The following is a 21,569-nucleotide window of genomic DNA, read 5'->3' as shown; positions in this document are numbered from 1 at the left end:
TGGAGAATAAATTCCACTACTCTGAAAAAGGGTCAGTTGACCAAAATGCTACACATGTAGTCATCAACACTACTGATGTTTTTGACACGTTACAAATAGTAATGGGCCAGACTTTTATCATCCCAAGTCCAGCAAGTCTGACAATATCACCAATTATAACACATGAAGCTGCTATCTATCACTAATTTAACTTTTAGGATTTAAACATCTTTCTTATACATTCCATTTGCTGCTTTAATTTTTAGGATTTAAACATCTTTCTTATACAATCCATTTGCTGCATTGAGAATCATCCCAATTGCCTCCAGGTTATTAAATAATTGCAGGAGGGGTAAGCGAATTAATCCCGTCACCGCCAGCATCAAATGGCTTCTCCATTCTGCTGTGATTTTGTTGATAGATGGAAACTTCTGGTAACTGAATCTTGGCTCCTTCAATCCCTGCAAATAGTCATCAAAATTGCTAACCCATCATATGTTCGTTTCTCTGATCCCCAAACATAGTCATCATAACTGCAAGTCCTTCGCAATTTAGCCTTTTGCGATCTCTGCAGTCATAACTTTAAAACCTTCACGGGTTCAGTATTTGCCCATTTGATGAGTCAGCCCTACAGCAAACAAAACCAGGACAGGAGAAATGTATCATCCATGAGACACCAACCTTGGAAACAATTCAACATAACAATTTGTACCAAACAGAATATATTCATCTTTACCAAGATCAGCTAACTGTTGATGATTCTTTATTCTTTTCTGTCACTGCTTCAGCTCCAGAATTGCTTGTATCTGTAGTCTGCGGCTGAACCATCTGTGTATGGCTAGAACTCTGAGAATCTTGGGCTATTCCTAGGACCACCAATATGGATCTAACACAAGAACACATTCATTCCGACAGCCAATATCAGAACTTGAAGATAAATTTACTTGGAGTTGGATAAAACAGTCATTGCATACCTGGGTAGTGAGGTTCGGATGTTTGGTTGATTAGCATGAGTTATTAGGGGAGCCTTCAGGGCAGGAGTTCTATTCAGCGCATTTTCAAGCTGTGCTGCGGGTAACTGACAATTAAAAGGCCACTGTCAAGGGAAGCAGACCACAAAAAATAAAGGGGGGGGGGTTGAACCCCTCATTCTCACTAATATAACTATTTTGTTTTCTTATTACAGCGATGGGAAAGTCCAGAAACTCAAAAGAAAATATAATGGAAGAAGTAAAGAGATCCAGGAAAGAAGATCGCAGGAAAAGGGGGGGGGGGGGGGGGCGGAGGAGAGGGAGAAAAGAGATGGTCACACAACCATTGTACCTCACCGGTAACAATAAACAAAACTCAAAATCTTAATTCATCCAATCTGATCTTTCGTTGATTACAAGCTAGTATTTAAAGAAAATAAAACTCCCAATCGTAATCTAAAACTGAAATAAATTCCTAATGCAATTCTATTACTAATTAATCTATTAAAATTAAAATAGAAGATTACAAGATAAATCCCAACTAATAAAAACCTTAATAAATAAATAAACTAAATATCCTACTGAACCCAAAGACCCAATTGAACCCGGTTCATCTTGGTTTGGGTTCTCAAACGGGTTCAGCCCGGCCCATGGAACAGCTACTGCATCATGGGGTGATGCCATGTAAGCTTGACTTACAATTTATTCTTGACTCCCCCCAACCCCCCACCCCCCCCCCCCCAAAAAAAAAAAACGAAAAGAAGTTGCAGGTTTTTCCAAATAGCAGAATATGATGGTATATTAATTACCTTTTCCTTTCTGAAAAAATGGCTTGCTGATTAAAGTTACCATGACATACAAATTTAGCTAAAGAAACAAGAGTTCAAGAGGTAACTAGTGCAATCTGACTAATCGGTGGCATCTGGTCCCCCCCCCCCCCCAAAAAAAAAATATCATCAAATTCGAATTGCAGCGAACCTGAAGCAAAACACTGAAAGAATGAGGCTTTGTCAGGGCAGTGCACTTCAAGAATCCTACCCATAATTTGGGGTATTTCCATATCTGCAACAATAATGTAAACAGTTATTGCATATGCACAGACCTACTTATGAAAATACCAGTAAAATTAAATACAATCATCACCTGTTTATTCACAAGACGAGAGAGGATCTCCATTATGAAGTCTACCTGTATCATTCAAGTCAATCATAAGTAACAAATGCTGGCCTGAAGATGCAATCAATGCCAAACTTCTACAAGAAGCAAGGAGCTCAATTGAATATGTCAATTAATAGTTTTTGTAATAAAATCCACTTGAAATAGAAAAAAATTTCAAAAGGAAAAGAGAAACAGCAGAATGAAGACCGCTTGTAAGAACAAGAAAGAGAAAATAGAAAAAGGCAGAAACAAGACAATTCTAGCTGAGCTATTACAATCTTTCCATAATGCAAATTCTCTTTGTCTTTCCCTTTTTAGGGACTCAATGGTTGATTAAAAGCTACAAACATATGGAAATGTGGTTTTGACCTGATGTAGACAAGCAATTCTGAATATAGCTATGACTTAGAAAGAGAATGTTTTTTCTAACTTTTCCCTAGAATATTTATATGACCATGCGGGGCTGTCCTGGTCATAGTTAAAACGGAAACGGCAAATTTTTTTTGTGGTACAGCATGTTCAAAACATCTTAGAATTTGAACAAGATGGTAAAAATTATGGTAAAACATTTCTAGAATGGCCAAAAAAGGGAAATGGACAGTAAGGTTAAACGTTTAGATTTTAAAAATATGGGACCAAAAAAGCGACAATATATACACAAATTGTGGGACCAACGCGTGTCTAATTAGTTAAATATTAATATTTGATGTGTGGGCCATAAGCCTTTATAATATTACTTCTTTTTTTTTCACTTAAAAAAAAAAACACAAGGCATGTTTTAAAATGTTTGCCAGGCTTTTTTTGCCTCATCTTTGGGATCAATTCGGAAAACGGCAAAAAAATGACATTTAAAATGCTTTTTAACTAACTGTCATCCTGGTTCATGTATGAGCAACAAGCACATAGGTATCTACTTAATACTATCATTTATCCATACTTCTAGGAAACTGTCAATTGATGTTGCTGCATGAATCGTAGGAAGCAAATATTTGTTTAAGAACTCACCAAGGCTGGAAAAGCACCAATTGCTTGTAAGACTGTGCGCATGAATAACAGAGGAAGAGGAATCTGCTCAACCTGTAAGGGAGATTATTTTTCAGTGACAAATTAAATTAAGACAGATGTCCTTGGAAAAGAAGCTGTCAGGTTCTCAAAGATACATACTAATTGATTCAAGACCCTTGCAAGAACTTGTTGGGTGAATACTTGGCGTTGCTCAAAACAAGCATTGCATGCATCTGTGACCTGTAAATAGAACAGGATCTACTAAGTTGTGCTACTAGGAGCAGATTATTTTTGGGGAGGGGGTGGTTATTCAAAACACATGCCTTCTTTAAAGGTATTCCATCTCTCTCAGGGTCTATCCCATGGATAGCAATCAACACTTCGGCAGGTGTAAGGGCTGGACCAAAATGAGATGATCCCTGCAAAGTGAAGAAAAGGGAAATGAAAAAAAAAAATGAAATACAAAATTTAAATTATACCAACTGCTTAACTCAAAAACTTACTAAATATAATAATCAAAATGTACATTATTTTTCAACCAAATTACTCGGATTTGAATAGGAAAATATGATGGGGCTGTGAAATCTATTTTAAAAATTCAATTACCAAATTTGGAAAGATTTAAGTTAGTTACACAATCATGATTTCAAAAGATCCCATTTTCTTTTTTAAATTAATTTCAATTCCCTTCATTTCCAACTGCAGTGAACTTTAGGCTCTGTCTGTTTCAACATAAATTTCCTGAAAAATTAATTATTAATTATAAATTAAGTTTATATTTTTTTCTGCCATTTATATTTTTCCCTCCTTTGTTGGACATGACATGGGCATTGTTGAGTGAGAAGGTGATGGAAACCTCCATCGGTGCAACGTGTATCAATGAACACCATTTTCGGGTAAACAACATCCTAAAATTTCTTGTTCTCGTTATTTTGTGACTTTCATTGATTGCCATTTTCGTTCTACTTGGGTATATTTAATGCGCCATAAGAGTGAGATGTTTCATTTCTTTCAACTCTTTCATCGAATGATTAAAACCCAATTTAATGCTATTGTTAAAGTTCACCGCAGTGATATTGGTCGGGAATATATTGAGGGCAGTTTTCAGTCTTATCTTGCTACTGAAGGCATTATTCATTAGACTAGTTGCATGGATACCCCTGCCCAAAATGGTGTCGCGGAACGTAAAAACTGCCACCTGTTGGATGTCGCTTATGCTTTTATGTTTGAAATGCACGTCCCTAACCATTATTAGAGTGAGGCTGTCCTTACCGCTACTTAATCAACCGCATGCCTTCTCGTGTGCTGGGTTCCCGGTGTCCTTTGGATGTTCTCCAACACCGGTCCTCTTACATCATGGTGCAGTCTTAAGTCCTTATCTTTTTGCGCTTATCATGGACGATATAACCAAGAGCATTCAAGACGAGGTCCCACGGTGTATGCTCTTTGCCGATGATATCGTTTTGGTGGATGAGACAAAGAAGGGATTAACTCTAAGTTAGAGCTTTGGAGGTCAACCTTGGAAACAAGAGGATTTAAGATTAGTAGACTGAAGACGGAGTATATGATGTGTAATTTTAGTCACACTTTGATGGATTCTGATATGGTGTAAATTGAGGAAAGAGAGATACCGCAAAGTGACTATTTTAGATATATCTGGGGTCAATCATAAATAAAGAATGTGACATAGAGGATGATGTTTCACAGAGAATTAAAGTGGGATGGATGAAGTGGAGAGGTGTGTCTGGAGTATTGTGTGACCAACGTATTCCTCTAAAGCTTAAAAGAAAGTTCTATAGGAGTATTGTTCGCCTGGCCATGGTGTATGGGGCAGAATGTTGAGCAGTTAAGAAGTGTCCTATTGATAAGCTTTGTGTAGTAGAGATGAGGATGTTACGTTGGATGTGTGCAAAAACAAGGAAGGATAAAGTACGGAATGAACATATAAGAGCAGACTTGGGAGTTGCCCAAATCAATGGCAAGTTCCGAGAGAGTCGTTTAAGGTGGTATGGTCACATTCAAAGGAGACCTAGGGACGCCCCAGTAAGGAGGAGTGATACGACTCCGATTGAAGGAGCTAAAAGATCTAGGGGCAGACCTAAAATGACCATAGGAGAAGTGTTGAGGAAGGACATTCATAGTCTAGGTCTGGTCCCAAGTATGACCTTGGACAAAGCCTATAGGAGGGCAAGGATCCATGTCGCAGACTCGCAGTCCCCATTTAGCTGAGATTATCCTGACGTGTTGGGCTGTGCCTTTTTCCTCTTACTATCTTTCATCTCTCTATTTATTTCTCATCTTCCATTTGTCCTTTTCCTTTGTCATTTCTCATCTCTTTCCCTATCCCTCTTCTCCCATCTTTTCTTCACCTTTTTTTTCAAGTATAACTCTATTTTCTCTACTTTGTTTTGTTTGGATCCATGTACCCGACCCCATTAAGTTGGGATAATGGGATAAAGCTGAGTTTGTTGTTGTCATGGAAAAGAATATATGCAAACAAAAACGGAGAGAGAACACTAAACAGCTACCTAATCCTCTCAAAAAAAAAAAAAACTCTTAATGCACTTTTTGACACTTATGAGTCAGATGCCTCTTCTCTCTCATTCTTTCGAGCTTAGGCTTCTGTTGGATGTCGCTTAGTTTATATGTCCATTCTATCCCCTTACAGAATAACAAAGAAAATGAGAATGCAAATTATTAAGTCAAAAAAACAAAAAATAAATAAATAAAAACTCACATGAACATATCAGTTTACAATCAAGGAAAAGACTTTACAAGGAAACAACTTCAATAAGAAAGGTACCTGGAGTATACGTGCAAGTACTGCCTGGAATTTATCTGGTGGAAGATTAATAAGCTGAGGGAAAATTGACAGGACCTAACAAAACCAGATTACAAGGAAAAGGTAAATTTTATTGAAAAGCATAGCATAACATAAGAAAAAAAGATGGTCGGGGTGATTAGAAACAAAAGGATCATTCTTTTTAGAACAGCCACCTAACCATGTATTGTAATTTGTAAAATTAAGCCTGATTAATGATGACCAACATCTCAAGACAGTACAAGGATCAAACCATGAGCACAAGGATGTATTATATAATATATTGTTTCCAATATTTACAAGAATACCCCTTACCACTAGGTATTACATAAAAGACTCTTAAAACTAGAATTATATACCCAAAACACCAAACACCCCTTGCGGTATGATAGTAAAACTCTTGACACTATACAAATTAATTCAACTCAACTCAGCCACATCCCAACTAAATGGGGCCGGCTACATGGATCTTCTTTCGCCAATCAACTCTATTCAAAGACATTTCTGTCACCAGTGTAAGCAGGGGTAAGGCTGCGTATATTATGACCCATCCCAGACATCGCAGTGGCGGGAGCCTTGTGCACTGGGTACACTTGTCACCAGTCCCAAGCTACGCATGTCTTTCCTCACCACTTCTCCTAGAGTCATTTTAGGTCTGCCCCTAGATCTTTTAGCTCCAATGTAACTCACATCACTCCTCCTTACCGGTGCAGAGGTCATGGAGGTTTAATTATTTAAGGATGGTGCCATAAGTAAGTCTGCAGTCAAATCAATTTGAAATATCCCAATGAAATACATTCTTGTATCAATAGAAAAGATGAATGGAATATTACCTCATCTTTTGATAAAGATGGTAATATCGGAATGAGAATTTCTACATCCTGTAACCAATAAAACGGATCATCAAGCAAGAAAAAGGTCTTGCTAAGCAAAGAAAAAAACAAAACAAATAAAGAAAGATGCATGAGCTGACTATATACAACGGCTAGCGCACCAGAACCAAGCAAGGGTAGTTCGCCAGATCAGATATGTATAAACAAAACCTTCATGATCTAGTTCAATTACTAAGAAAGACAATTTACCTTTAGTTTCGACTCATATAACTTTCTAACAGTCAAGATTAGCTCTGGTGAAGGAATTGTACCATCTGTCAGTGTATGTAAAACCTGTCTCAAGGGGAAGAATATTATATAGAGTTACTATCATGCTGACAGTGGCACAACGAAAAAATGAAAATATTGATTATGAAAACCTGCATTAGAAGGTTCTCGCATCCAGTTGGTGGATCTGAAATGATCCCAAGAAGCTCAGATGAAGAGCCCATAGTGCGAACTAAAATTGGAATATGCCGATGGACTGCCTGCACTGATCTAACTGAATTAAACATGGACTATGCAGGGAAACTGGAACTATAGTTATAAGATAATTTCTAAATACAATACTAATAGGGTAAAGTGGATATATCAAACCAAACCTGCTTTACACCCTTTGGTAAGCTTTTATATATCACAAAGATTCGCCGAAAAAGCGAGTGCTTCTGTTAAAATGATTACACCAGAAAGTTTATTAGCGTACCATATAACATCAACTCAACTTTAGCATGAGAAATACCACATAACCAAAAAAAATTTGTTTCAGATTCTTGAAAATAAAACTTCAAAGAATACCTTTGTACAAAGTGCAAAATACAGAGACATGCATCTTTGTGCATCCAAGATTGAAGAACATGTACTATCAGAGGCAACTTCTTTAGTGACATTGCTCACTGCCAGTTCATTTGGAGGATTCTCCAAATCAGAATCCTGTAAAAATCATAATAATATTATAACAACATAAAGATGCAGTTTCCTCTGGTTGATGAAGCGCTGCATATTAATTGAAGCAATTAAACATGATATTTCACCGAAATTGCCCCACCAAGTAATTTTGGGGGACTAGGGGGTGACTCGAGGCACATCCATAGGGTGTTATGGAGTAGAATCAATGATATAGCGAGAATATATTTCTAGAACTTACAATATCCATTAGAAATCCAAGACTAAGCATGTGAAACAATAATTTTGTTTAATGTCATCACAAAATCTGTTTGGATATTAAATTGAATGCTATATAGGGGCAACTCTTATTATTCAGTGAGCTTTAAGGGTTAATTTTAAACTAATTTCTCCACCTTTCTTTTTCGTTGGATTGGCAACAACAAAGAAGGAATTTATCAGGGAACATAGTAAATATACAGGACAGAGCCTAGTAATAAGAAAAAAGACCACAAAACCCAATATGCTACACACCAACCTAACAAGAGAGAGAGAATATTTTATTTTGTTTGTCCTTTATGAGCATCCTATTGTAAATCAACAGAAATTTTTCTTTAATGAGGAAAATGAGAATCGGTGGTAGATGTAAGACTGGTGATTTAGCATTGTTAGAAGTAAGGGGGAGGAGTCGTGAATAGGGAGCTAGTGTCAGCTCCTATTCACGATTCCTCTATTAGGGGTATTTTTGTCTTTGGCTTTTATTTGTTTTACCCTATTTAATATAATGTTTTTGGGTGCAGTCAAACTAACGACTGTAGCCCCTATTCTGCAGAATCTCTCCTTCCTCCTCCTCTCTTCTTATTTCTTCTTCCTCTTCACTTATCTTACATGGTATCAGAGCTAGGACTGTAGGGGTCGATTATTCATCCTTAATCCTCTCTGTTCCTGCGGTTTGATTTGAATAAGCTTACGGTTTTGAAGACTTAAGGGTTTGGGACTTCTCGTGATCTTATCTTAAAGGGGATGCAGCACCCTTTGCTGCAGTTTTGCGGTTTTACTTGAGACTAGTTCATGACTATACAAAAGAACTAGGTCTCGGTTTTTGATATGTGCCAAGGTTGAGATCGATTCAGTTTGGTGGTGAGTGTTTGTTGCTGGCTGATGTTTGTTGGTTGTGATTGATTGAAGGTCATATCACATTGCTGTCCTACAGTTTCAGAACTGTCTGTAATTTAAGAAGTGTTTGCTGTCCATCAGTTTCACTCTGTCTGTGACTTCTCTGTGAAGATTCAATTTGTTTAGGTAAGCATGGGGGATGCAAAGACTACTGTGACAGAACTGTCCTCTTCTCATCGCATTACCGAAAGGAAACTTGAAGGGATTCCTAATTTTCAGCAATGGAAAAGTGGTTCGATTGGCCTTGACGGGGCGTGATCAATAGGATCATCTCACCAAGCCAAAGACAAAAATACCTCTAATAGAGGAATCGTGAATAGGAGCTGACGCTAGCTCCCTATTCACGACTCCCCCCCCTTACTTCTAACAAGCATCTTCAAGTAACAGCTAGGATTTGGAAATAAAAACTGAGTGTGGTTCATGTTAAGGGAGTCTACATCCAAAACTAGTAGAGGTCACAGAATTAGAGATTGTAGGAATGGAAATTAGGGTTTGTGTTGATGCTTTTTTTTTAAGGGGGATAAATAATATGGAATTTTATTGATAGAAATAGGGGAATTCAAGAGAAGAGAGTAGAGAACCATTATTTTTTAACCGCCGTTTCTGGTTAACCATCCTAGAACCATTATTTCTTAACGAGACCTTCACTGGAAGACTCCCCTACATCAACTTTCCTAAACCCTATTTTGACCCAAATCACCTATTTGATCTAGCCGAACTATCCTGTTCATATCAGATCCTGTGATGCAGGAGAATCTTGGACCGGGCCGACCCAACTGGTGCACTACCTTGGACTAACCCAAATCCAGTTGCGTATCCATGTGAAGATGGACCAGGTCCAATTGTTTTTTTTTAGGTTTAATAGGATATTTAGATATTTAATAATTTATTTATTTTAGATTTATTCATTGGGTTTATCTTGTAATTTTAGTTTTAGCTTTTGTCATTCTTAGTCAGCTAAGTATTAAAAGAGTCTGAGTCCAAGTTGGGAGTCTCTTATTTTATCTTTAAATATTCTTGTAACCAGGATTATTTTTCAGATATGGAAGAATGAATTGAAGCCTAAGACAGCATGTGTGTGCACTCCTTCTCTCCTCTCTCTCTCCCCCCCCCCCTCTGCTTCTTCTCACGGCATCTTCTCTTTTCCCCTGCAACTCTGATTCTTCTAAGATTTCTCCTCTTCTCCTTCCCAGTCCCCCATTATCTGGTATTAGAGCTCAAACCTGGGTGAATATTTCTTTCTCAAATTCTTCACCTTCTCAGTATCTCTTTTCCCCCATTCTGTTCTTCTTCCTCCTTTTTCTTTCCTAATTTCTTTTATCTGCAGTTGTGACCAAACAACAGCAGCAGCAACCCCCCACCTTACCTTTGATTCCCCGTCCTCCACAATGAAATCAACGGTCCGATCAAAAAATTGAAATTCCATGATCAGATTTCGACCCAAGCAGTTGAAGATCACAATGAAATCAACGGTCCGATCAAAAAATTGAAATTCCATGATTAGATTTCAATCCAGGCATTTGAAGATCACAATGAAATCAACGGTACGATCGAAGAATTGAATTTCATGATTAGATTTCAATCCAGGCATTTGAAGATCACAACGAAATCAACGGTCAAGAAATCGTGGCAGTTGATCGTTTAGTTGATCCATTTGAATATGTGCTTTCCCATGGTTACTTCAATCAAGGATTTCGGCTCGTGGATTTTATACAAGTTGGATGTGGACTGATAGTTGTCATCGATCGTACGATTTTGATTCTCTCATTCTACAAAACTCGTCCACAAGTTTTTTTGAACTCCGGGAGAATTGATGCAAGAGAATCTTGGACCTGGCTGACCCAATTGGTGCACTACCTTGGACCGACCCAAATCCAATTGCGTATCCATGTGAAGATGGACCGGGTCCAATTGGGTTTTTTTTTTTTAAAGGTTTAATAGGATATTTAGATACTAAATAATTTATTTATTTTAGATTTATTCATTGGGTTTATCTTTAACTTTAGTTTTAGTTTTTGTTTCAGCCTTAGTCAGCTAAGTATTAAAAGAGTTTGAGTCCAAGTTTAATTTAGTTTAGAGACCAAGTTAGGAGTCTCTTATTTTATCTTTAAATATTCTAGTAATCAGGATTATTTTGCAGATATGGAAGAATGAATTGAAGCCTAAGGCTGCGTGTGTATGCACTCCTCTCTCCTCTCCCCCCCCCCCTTTGCTTCTTCTTCTCACGGCTTCTTCTCTTTTCCCCCTGCAACTCTGATTCTTCTCAGATTTCCCATCTTCTCCTTCCCGGTCCCCCATTATCCTGGTTGTTGGCTTCTAGTTGGATTCCTACCATTCTAGAACTACATTAATGTGCCCCTTGTAAAGGCTACTTAAGAGGTCCGCAACGTCAGTTAAGACTAAATGGGAGATAGCAAATGCAAACATTACGAGCTTGGCACTCTTGAGGAGGGCAGTGCATATGATAGGTATGGGAAATGGTGTGCACCCTCCTTTCCCAAGATAGCTCCAATTTAATTATAATGGATATAGTGGGTACGGCGGATATAGCCAATAAAGTGGTGGCTCTTTGATGTAGATAAGTCACTAAGGGCTTATTTTAGTGGAAATAAGCTTTGGGTTGGGTCATATATGTATTGGGACTATGATCCCATGGGTTTACTTTGTAATTGGCTAATTTAATGAGCCTAAAATATGAGTAGAAAGTAGGAAAACGGGATTTAGTTCATTAGTTTTATGAATGCGAGAGTCAAGCAAATTTTATGTGATGATAGTTGTAACTTGTAACATTGTTAAACAGTTTGATGTATCACTTTAACATTTCTAATGCTTATTTAAGTTGTTTTACATTAATTAAATGTTTTGAGTGCTTTCTATTACTAAATTATGTGTAGAGTAGGGTATTTTAGTACGTCGTCGCCTACCAACCTAAGGTCTGAAGTGAAACTCCTATTTGGACTTTGTTTTTGCAAAATCTGATGGTGTTATTGTGTTTAAATAACCTAAAATAGGCTGAGTACCAAGTTTCAGACTCAAACTAGGTCTAAAACCCACCGAAACCAGGTTTCGAGTTGGATAAAAAAAATGCACCAACTCGACCAAGATCTCGGTTTTTCCCAGGGTCAAGTTGGTCGAGTTGGTCGAGTTCCGAGTTTTAGTACCTTAGTTTAGTTAAAGTCCTATTTTGATTCTGTTCTTTATTATTTCACTTTCTTAGTCAATTTAGGTTACCTTATTAGTTAAGGATAGGGTTAAACCTTTCCTTTTTAGTGACTAAGTCTATTTTTGGGTCTTCTATATAAGTTTGTAAGGGAGGCCAGAATTGTACACGAATTTGATTAATGAAATATTGGCTTTAGCCTTTGTGGAAATCCTGAGATAGGTTGGGTGAGAAGCCCAGGCTGAGATAGTCATTCCCTTGCCCAACCTCATTCCATCGATCTCTATTCAAGCTCCAGTTTTGCCCTAGCAGATATCTTGAAGAAAGTCAAGGAACATATTCAATTGCTGGAAATTCTTTGCAAGGTTCAAGATATTTTCAAACAAGTCTGAAATTGAAATTCTGCAATTATTCTTCCCTTCTAGAAGGTCACATCCAAGGTGATTTTCACGATAATTCAACCTGCTGAAATTTTGATCGAATCTTCCTCAAACCCTAAGAGAGACTTGATTCAAATTTCATTACCATCCACCCAGCCGATTGTCTGAAACATAGTAATCAAGGCGGGAAGGCGATCATGGCGTTTTAGAGGACAAAAAAACAAGGCGACACCGCCATGGCACCCAAGGCGTCCAAGGCGACCAAGGAGTCTGGACGCCATGGCGACGCCTTGATAACTATGGTCGGAAATTACCCTTTTACCCCTCAATCTTATTTCTACTAGGAGTCCTCAATAATTTCAGATTTAGTCATCTGATTTAACTATAACTTTCAGCATCTCTTCTCTCCCATATAATCCACACTCTCCTAACTTAACCCAAACATCTAACCCTAGGTCCCATCAAACCCTAACCTTAATTTTACAAGTTTCACATATTTGACCTAGCTGAATTACCCATTCACGAACTGATCCTGGTTATTGGCTTCTAGTTGGTCTTCTACCAATCTAGAACTACATTATTCACTCCCTACTGAATATGAGGGTCAGTGAAAAAATAGGTCATCTTTTGTGGAGAGCATCTTCTCATACCCGCCCACAACTGTATATATGCCTGCTACACCAAGCAATTATGGTGAGCCGATAGATGCGCCTTCACAGTCTGGTGATCTATACCCTAGGTTGAGTTATCTTGCATATGTTGATGATTTCACTTATAGGGCTGTTGTGATGAACTCATAGAGATTCTTTAGGCAAAGGATGACATTGCTGTCATATGTCATCAAGTCCAAGCAACGGTTTTGTCATTCCCAAGGACAGCCTAGTGATTTTGACCCTCCCCAAAATAGTATGTGGTATTGGGTCTACTGATATAGGCCTAGGGTTGTAAAACTTGCATTATTGAATGTCAAACAATTGACAATTTGTACTTATTGTCTATGATGACATTTTTTGACTGGATTTATGTATGGTTGTAATGTTAAATAGTTTCACTTTCATAATTGTGGAATGCTTGCTAACATAGTTGTCACAGGCTCACAGCATCTAGGCGAACTATTGGGGGGGGCTGGATGCAAGGCGACCAAGGCAACACTGGTTGCCAAGGCACCTAGATGCCAAGGTGGTCACCTAGGCGACGCCTTGATAACTATCCTTGCTAACATTATTGTTCTTAATTCCTAATGTTTACTTCAATTGTTTTCATTGAATGTTGTGCGTAACTGTGTTCTAGACCTAAATTATATGTAGAATAGGTTATAAAAGGGTAAGTATAAAGTAAGATCCCAAGCCAAACTACCATTTGGGTTTTTTTTTCCCAATCTTTTGTTTCAAACATGTGCAATCATGCTTAAATAGCAACTCCCTGAAGTTTCAAGGAAAAATTGCACTGTTTGGGCCTAAAAATGGCCATTTCTCTCATTTTTGTCAAAATGGACAAAATTTGCTCCTATTGCACCCATTTTGCCGAAACATTTCAGCTTCGGCAGAAGAAGAAAAAGGGTAAAAATATGAAATTTTGAACCCTGGGGTAGAGAATGATGCAGATCATCACCAAAAGAGGCTTATATTGATGGGAATAGTTCTAGGGCTAGGTTATATACATGTTGGACCTTTGATCCCATGGGTTTTCTATGTAATAGGCCACTTCTATGAGCCTAAAATATGGGTAATTAGGTTGCATACGGGATTAATTGTTTTAGTTCCATACTTAGTTTATTTTGGTGTTTCTGTTCATAAATTGAACCAGTTCAACCAATGGTTCAATTTAAGTGATTTTAGTAGTTTTCTTTTAAGTGTTTAGTTGGGCTGGATTAGGACTTTATTTTGAATCTATTTCAGTTTCCTAGTCAATTTAAGTTACCTAATAGGTTGAGGATTGGGTTAGGCCTTTCCTTTTTAGTGTAGGAGTCTATTTTTGAGTCTTTCATATAAGGTTGTAAGGGAGGCAAGCATGGAACACGAATTTTGATAATGAAAAAGCTTTTTGCTGCTCTCTTCCATTGAAGATTTGTTTTGTGTTTGATCAAGGCTGGTGGGATTGGTGTTTGATCCAATCGACACCTTGCGGTGTGAAGCCCAGGTGGTTCATTGCCTCATTGGTGGGATTAGTGTTTGATCCAATCAACACTTTGCGGCGTGAAGCCCGGGTGGTTCTCTTCAAGTTCTACTTTCTAGTTTGAGTCAAAGATTCAATTTTTATTCAAGTTCCTCCATCAACAAGCTGTTGCCAATAACTGTTTGCAACTACACTTAAGTTTGGAATCATCCCCATACCCAATCTTCTTCTCCTAATCCTCTACATCCCCAAGGCCTTCTTAATCAACCAAGGAAAGCTCGTAGTGACATGACTATTGAGGAAAGGATAGGAACTGCAAAAATATAGAAGGGAATGCTCTTTTCAAAGATGAGAAACTTGAGGAGTACTTATGATTTATTACCCCATCCCTAACCTAATATATTTGGGTTCCCATTGTTCTCTTGATTTCCCCCATATGTTTTATTTCCCATTGTTCTCCTGGTTTTACCCTAAAACTGAATCACCTTTTGACAAAGAATTGGTAAATCTAATACCTCAACACTAACTTCAAACCCTATACTCGACAAAAACCTAACCCTTATTTGGCCAAAATTCCCAATTTTAGCCTACCTGAGTTTACCAGTTCATAGTAGATCCTGGTTATTGGCTTCTAGTTGGTCTCCTACCAATCTAGAACTACATTAGAGAAGGTAAAGCTATAAATCGTATGTGATAAAACAGACAGAGAAAGGGATATTTGTATTATTCAAGGAGGAAAAACATCTTTTGTTTTACTGTTACCTATCGAATATAACAAAAATACCTTTGGCCCTTCAATAATTGATCCTTCAGCATCTACTCCCTCCGTAACATTAGGACCATTCATTACCGAGAGCAGCATATCATTGGCAAAATCTTCTATTTGTTGAGCAATACATGATAGAGGATAAAGCTTGTTCGCCACCTGAAAAATCAAGAAGCACTCCAAAACAATAAATCAAAGAAGACGTGAAAAGCCAATTTCAAATCTCACAGAGAAAGCTGTCTATGAAATTACCAGACGTATTGCCTTCATCCGTACTTCTTCCAAGTGGTGAACTGCACTCTATTAAAAGCACAAACAAAATAACATGCAAAATACAACTAAAGAGGATTCCATTGATAAACAACTTTCATGAATTCCACAGATGAAAGAAAATTAAGACATGAGCTGTCTCTTTCTTTTCAAAGGAAAAGCATACATGGGCTCAGAATCAACACAATTGAAAAATAAATGTGTAAGTTGTAATGTTAGAGACTACATAGCTAGGAAAGATGGTTTATGCAAATATTTAAGCCTCAGGCTACTTTGTCAGTCAAAAGCAAACAGTGCTAGACACACGCTTCACGCCATATGTTGCAGCCTCAACCGTCTGAAGCAGCCATGCTCTTTTTGCATCTTTTAATAGCTTGATGTATATCTAAGTCGTCATATCTATTTTGGCTCTAGAAGCTTTGCTTCTGGAACATGGAGCCACTGGAAGCCCTTTTTCATGTAGCCACACTTTATGTCAGCACATAAGGAGTTCATGTTCAATATCAAGAATCTCTATGGATAACTATCAAAGTTTTTTCTTTGCATGCAGCAGTCCATTTTTAAAATTCAAAGCATCCATTTAAAATAAAGTATAATCCATCTCAGACAATCAGGAGAGTAAACCAATGGATTTTTCCATATAGTAATCAAGCCCACAAATGATCCAGAATAGTGTTCCTCTGGTTTCAATCAGCTTCCAGGACAAAATGAGATATAATAATGAGGGGCAGGAAACTGATGAAACCCAATTGTTCATCCAGGTGCATATTGGAAGACTTTCCTACAAATGCTAAAAACTCACCTATACTAGAGCATAATTTTAATATCTTTTTTTTGCCCTTTATTTTTTATTTTATTTTTTTTGTGTGGGGGGGGGGGGGTGTAAAGAGACCATAACTTGAATCACTAACATGAGGAAAGCATGCCAACAATACATCTATCAATGGACTATACAAAACTATGAGATTATTAATGCATCTGAATTGCAGACAGAAGCCTCTGATTTGCACAATTTCAGCAGAAAAATAAGCTTTGTGCATGTCACTAACTGAAACTAAGACAACAGACCAAGCTTCTCTTATCTCAACAAACTTTAAACAAGAAACACAAAACCATGGTATAAAATCTCGCGATATATCGCCATATTTCATAAATCTCGACATGTCCGAGATACGAAACACTTCCGAAACAAAAAACTACAATATCTCGTCGATATATCGTGATATATCACGAGATATTGAAAAAGTGACAAATAGTGTCACACTAAGGCCCCTTTTATACCATATTTCGCAGCTCTTGGTCGATATTTCGACCGAGAGCTGCTGAAAATCAATTTTTCTCTCTTCTTCCTCATTTTTTGCTTTTCTTCCTCCCTTCCAAGCCTCATCCAAGCATTGTTGAAGCTCCTTGTCGCCGGGAAGACGTCGGAGGGTCATCTAAGCTCATCATCCAAGCCTGTTTTCATTATTTAAGGTAAATTCTATTTCTCTAAAACTATTTTTTTTTAAAAAACTTTGTACAAATGTTGTTGGATGTTGAAGATATTAATATATGTTACACACCGGAGGCCGATCTACAGCCTCACGGTGTCGAAATTTTTTTCCCGTATGTATTTTTTTTTATTTTTTTTTCTGGTTTTAAAAATTCATTTTCCTCTAAAATAGGAAATAATTAGGGGTAATATGACTTAGATGGTAATGAATTAAATATATGTTAGACACCAATGGCCGATCTACGGCTTCACAGTGTCGGATTTATTTTTCTGCTCTTAAATAATTCTTTTAATTTTCGAAAATTAAGAAAAATATATCAAAAATTAAAAAAACAAAAATAAATAAGGAAAAATATGAGTTTTAAGTTTAAAAAATAATGAAAAAATATGAAAGTTATTTCTATATGCTTTGAGATGCATTACATTAATATTATGTTTACTAATTTTTGGTTTTGTTGTGTTAGGTCAATACTTATATTAACATTATATATAAAAAATTGGTTTTAATTATGTGAAAAATATAAGGGTTAAGGGAAAAATATTAAATAACTATACAAGTGTATTAGTAATCTAAAAGTGTCAATTGAAGTGCATCTACATTAAGTTTTTTAATTATTTGTGTTACTTACATTGCAGTAAACAAGTATCATTATGGCGGATCGTGATAGACAACGTGCGAAGGGCAAGCAAAAGGTGGGGGAAAGTAGTCAACAAAGGGGGCGGAGGGAACAAAGAGAACAGAGGGAACAAAAGAGACCAGCTAGCCAGTATAGGGGTGACATTGCATGGTTACATGGTACTCCCATTGATGGGGATAAGAGAAAATCTATATGTAACTATTGTCACATGCAATTTATGGGAGGTGGGTCCAGTAGACTTAAACAACATCTGACTGGAGGATCTAAAGATGTTGTAGGTTGTCATATGGTCCCTACTGAAGTAGCCAGGGAGATTGGTGATAGTCTGAGGGGAAGAAAGAAGAGGAAGGCTGACAAGCAAAGGATAACAGAACAACTTGAGGATACAGTGAGGAGTTCGATGGGAGGAGGAAGACGATACAATGATGATGATGATGATGACATACAAACAGCAGAGGAGGCTAGGGATTTTAGGCGGACTGTTTCAAGGAGTAGAGTAAGTTTTCAAGATGATCAACAGAGACAAAGAGTAGGGGTAGTGGAGGAGTCGGCGCTCGGAGGTCCTAGAACTTTGAATCCTTTTAAAAGATCACAAAATGTGAGGGCAGCCCCAACACCTCTACCAAGACTCGCATTCACCATCAACATCTCGATCCTAAATTGCATAAGAAGAAAGGAAGCAATAACCCGAATCAAAGGAGCATGGAAGGAGATGAAGGGATTGGTTAAAGAATCAATAGCTAAGTGGATGCTATACCATACCATCCCAAAGAACATCGCACAAGGCCCCCATTATGATACCATGATAGATACCATTGCAGAGGCTGGCCCAGGATTCAAGGGCCCCACCCCATATGAGGTAATGAATGTTTATCTACCTCAACAAAAGAGTGAGATTGATGAGTACATTAGTGAGATGAGGAATATGTGGGAGACATATGGGGTGACTATAATGGCGATGGATGGACTGGGCCTACAAGAAAGTCCATCATCAATTTCATGGTTTATTGTGATGGGAGGACAGTGTTCCTCAAATCGTGGATGCATCCAAAGAGATAAAGGATGCAAAATATATTTACGATTGTTAAAGGAAGTAGTGGAAAAAGATGTGGGTATTGAGAATGTTGTCCAGTTGTAACGACAATGGAAGTAACTTCAGTCGGCCGTGAGAAGATGATGAACAATAGTAAGTACCGGCTCTTCTGGACTCCTTGTGCAGCCCATTGCATTGACTTAATGCTAAAAGATATGGGAAAGTTAAAGTTGGTTAAGACTGTGGTTGAAAGTGCAAGACAAGTCACCAACTTTGTATACAACCACTCGTATGCACTCAATCTATTGAGGGAAAAATGTGGGGTGACTTGGTTAGGCCTGGCATCACAAGATTTGCCACCAACTACATTGCTCTCAAAAGCATTGAGACAAAGAAGACCGGGCTGAGAAGCATATTTGCTTCTGAGGAGTGGTTTGAATGGAAGGGTTCCAAGACTGCAAATGGGAGGGAAGCACAAACAACAATGTCATCTGAGGACTTCTGGACCAAACTAAGCAAAGTGGTGAAAGTTTTAGAGCCAGTAGTTAAAGTTCTACATGTTGCTGACTCCGCTCTGAAGGGCCCAACCATGCCAGTCCTATATGCTGCAATAGACTTGATGAAAAATAGTGTCTATAGTGTGCCTCCTCGCAGTAGCAAACACTTCTTAGATATTATAAATGCTCGCTGGGAGAATCAACTTATGCATCCGCTGCATAAGGCTGGTGAGTAAATTTGTTTTATGTTTACTAATTCATAGTATTATTATTTACTAATTACCTATGCATTTGACAATACCTCTATTCTATATGTCATATTTCAGCATACTACTTGAACCCTAAGTATCAATATAACAATAGGCTTGGGTTGAAAACTCAACTTATTGATGCTGTGAAACAAGTAGTGAAGAAGTTGGAGCTAGATGGTGCACTACAAGCAATTTGCAACAATGAAGTGAGTTCATTTGGAAACTCAACTTATTGATGCTTTCAAATAAGTAGTGACGAAGTACTTACTAATTTTCCACATGGGTGTAGATCAAGGTATTTAGGGATGCATTGGGAAGTTTTGGAACTGAGGCTGCTATACAAGGCAGAGCACGTGGTGATGCTGGTAATTCTTTTAAGTTTTAAATTACATATGTATTGAAATTTGAAAGTTGAAAGTTGAAACAACATTTGACACATGTCTTTTTTGTTGTAAACTTGTAATGCAACTGAATGGTGGGTGTTGTATGGGGAATCGGCTGAAAACTTAAGAAGAATAGCAATTAAAGTCCTTGCCCAAACATGTTCTGCATCTGGTTGTGAGAGGAACTGGAGTACCTTTGCACCCATCCACTCCAAGAGGCGCAACAGATTGGGGTCTCAACGTTTATCTGACATGGTGTATGTGCACTACAACTTGAGGCTGAAATCGCAACACATACGCATGGGACATGAGGGACGAGGGGCACCATTGATCTAGCCGACATCTTTCAAGTTGACTCGCAGCGATGAGGACCCTATTGTGGATTGGGTGAGGGATAGAGGTGAGCCAGTGTTGGATGAGGAGGGAGGTAGGCCCGACCCCATGATAGCTTCTGAGATTGGTGCTTATGTGGACGAGTATATGGCTGACGATGGTCACATACATGCAAGGGAAGCCTCACCCATACCATTCCAGCCCACTGGTGGCAATGTTGCTGATGATGAAGACTGGTCTAAGTCCTCAAATGATGATGATGGTGATGATGGTGGTGCTGATGGTAATGCTGGTGGTGGTAATGCTAGTGGTGGTGATGTTGGTGAAGAATTTGACGGCATGCGAGAGCGTTATGTGGTAGGCCAAGAGGCCCAGGTTACGGCACCTGTAGAGCCACTCCGATTCACTGGAGAGACAGTTTGATCATGCCACACAAGATACGGACCACGGAGCACGTGCCCCCGCACCCCCACCCTCGAGAGGCCCCCTACATACATACAACAGGAAGCGTAGGGGTCGACAAACACAGTTGCAACCTGATCACATGGACATTGATAACCTATCTAGCGCTGTTGGTGGTTTGAGTATGGGTGATAGGGAGGGAGGACTGACTGGACATTGCCGTGCCCCATCTTTTGACGCACATGCCACTCCATTGGCATCGGATTATGGTGCATCACAACCTTACGGTGGATATGGATATGGATCATCATCATATGGGCAGTTTAGTGGGGTAGGGGACTATGACTACCAGTCCCAGTCCCAAGGACATACTGGATCATCTTTTGTAGATAACATCTTTGCATACCCTAGCGGACCTAGCTACCAACCTCACCAGCCATACATGCAGCCAATGCCATCGCTCTGCTCGGCACCAACATCATATCACAAGGGATCATCTTCTTCACGCGATGGATCGATTGGTAACCCTAGTTTATATCCTAGGATAGGTTACCTACAGTATGTTGATGATTCCATTTACGTGACACTTGTGGATGACTACACTCGTTTCTTCTCCGATTCTATACCGTGGTCCACATATGTCCTTCAAACAGAGAGCAATGGACGTCGACTCAGCGAGGCATAAGTGGGATTGATCCAGGGAGGCACAAGAACTACTATTAGCAGCTTAGCACTTGTAATTTGTAACTTAAGTTGTGATTTCATTAATCTATGTGTATTTAACTATTTATACATTAGGGTCAGCGACCGTATGTCAATCAAGGGTGCAAGCCCAAAACACCAATTTGAAGTCACATTTTTACAATTTTATGGTTTAAATGTGTTTATTAAGCTTAAAAAAGGCTGTCCATGAAGTTTCAGGCCTAGATATGGCCAAATACCCCCCGAGATGGACCCCCGAAATATTGTAGAAAAAATGCAATAT

The 21,569-nt window shown here is 38.4% G+C and overlaps 1 protein-coding gene and 1 long non-coding RNA gene across 3 annotated transcripts in view; one reads left to right on the top strand and one right to left on the bottom strand.

Annotated features, from left to right (window-relative positions):
* Positions 1–239: 239 nt before the first annotated feature.
* The window catches only part of LOC122645934 (symplekin), a 60,802-nt gene continuing 39,472 nt past the window's right edge, over positions 240–21,569 (bottom strand). Inside the window, exons 13-28 of one of the 2 annotated variants that reach the window (XM_043839354.1) lie at positions 15,538–15,585; positions 15,304–15,444; positions 7,602–7,736; positions 7,409–7,471; positions 7,187–7,294; positions 7,017–7,100; positions 6,768–6,815; positions 5,917–5,991; positions 3,437–3,532; positions 3,273–3,353; positions 3,114–3,185; positions 2,094–2,138; positions 1,929–2,012; positions 954–1,057; positions 716–865; positions 240–607 (exon numbers count right to left, since the gene is read on the bottom strand). In XM_043839354.1, the coding sequence (XP_043695289.1) occupies positions 721–865; positions 954–1,057; positions 1,929–2,012; positions 2,094–2,138; positions 3,114–3,185; positions 3,273–3,353; positions 3,437–3,532; positions 5,917–5,991; positions 6,768–6,815; positions 7,017–7,100; positions 7,187–7,294; positions 7,409–7,471; positions 7,602–7,736; positions 15,304–15,444; positions 15,538–15,585 (1,329 nt within the window). In that variant the 3' untranslated portion in view covers positions 240–607; positions 716–720. Of the gene's footprint in view, positions 608–715; positions 866–953; positions 1,058–1,928; positions 2,013–2,093; positions 2,139–3,113; positions 3,186–3,272; positions 3,354–3,436; positions 3,533–5,916; positions 5,992–6,767; positions 6,816–7,016; positions 7,105–7,186; positions 7,295–7,408; positions 7,472–7,601; positions 7,737–15,303; positions 15,445–15,537; positions 15,586–21,569 lie in introns of both variants that reach the window. The other variant, XM_043839362.1, reaches the window with a different exon arrangement.
* LOC122646015 lies at positions 4,730–17,815 on the top strand. Its single transcript, XR_006330550.1, has 3 exons — positions 4,730–4,914; positions 5,578–5,586; positions 17,801–17,815. It is a non-coding gene; the product is annotated as an uncharacterized LOC122646015 (long non-coding RNA).

This window comes from Telopea speciosissima, chromosome 1, assembly GCF_018873765.1.
Source record: "Telopea speciosissima isolate NSW1024214 ecotype Mountain lineage chromosome 1, Tspe_v1, whole genome shotgun sequence".
Lineage (NCBI taxonomy): Eukaryota > Viridiplantae > Streptophyta > Magnoliopsida > Proteales > Proteaceae > Telopea > Telopea speciosissima.
The sequence above is the reverse complement of the archived record's forward strand: the minus strand, read 5'-3'. Positions and strand labels throughout refer to the sequence as shown.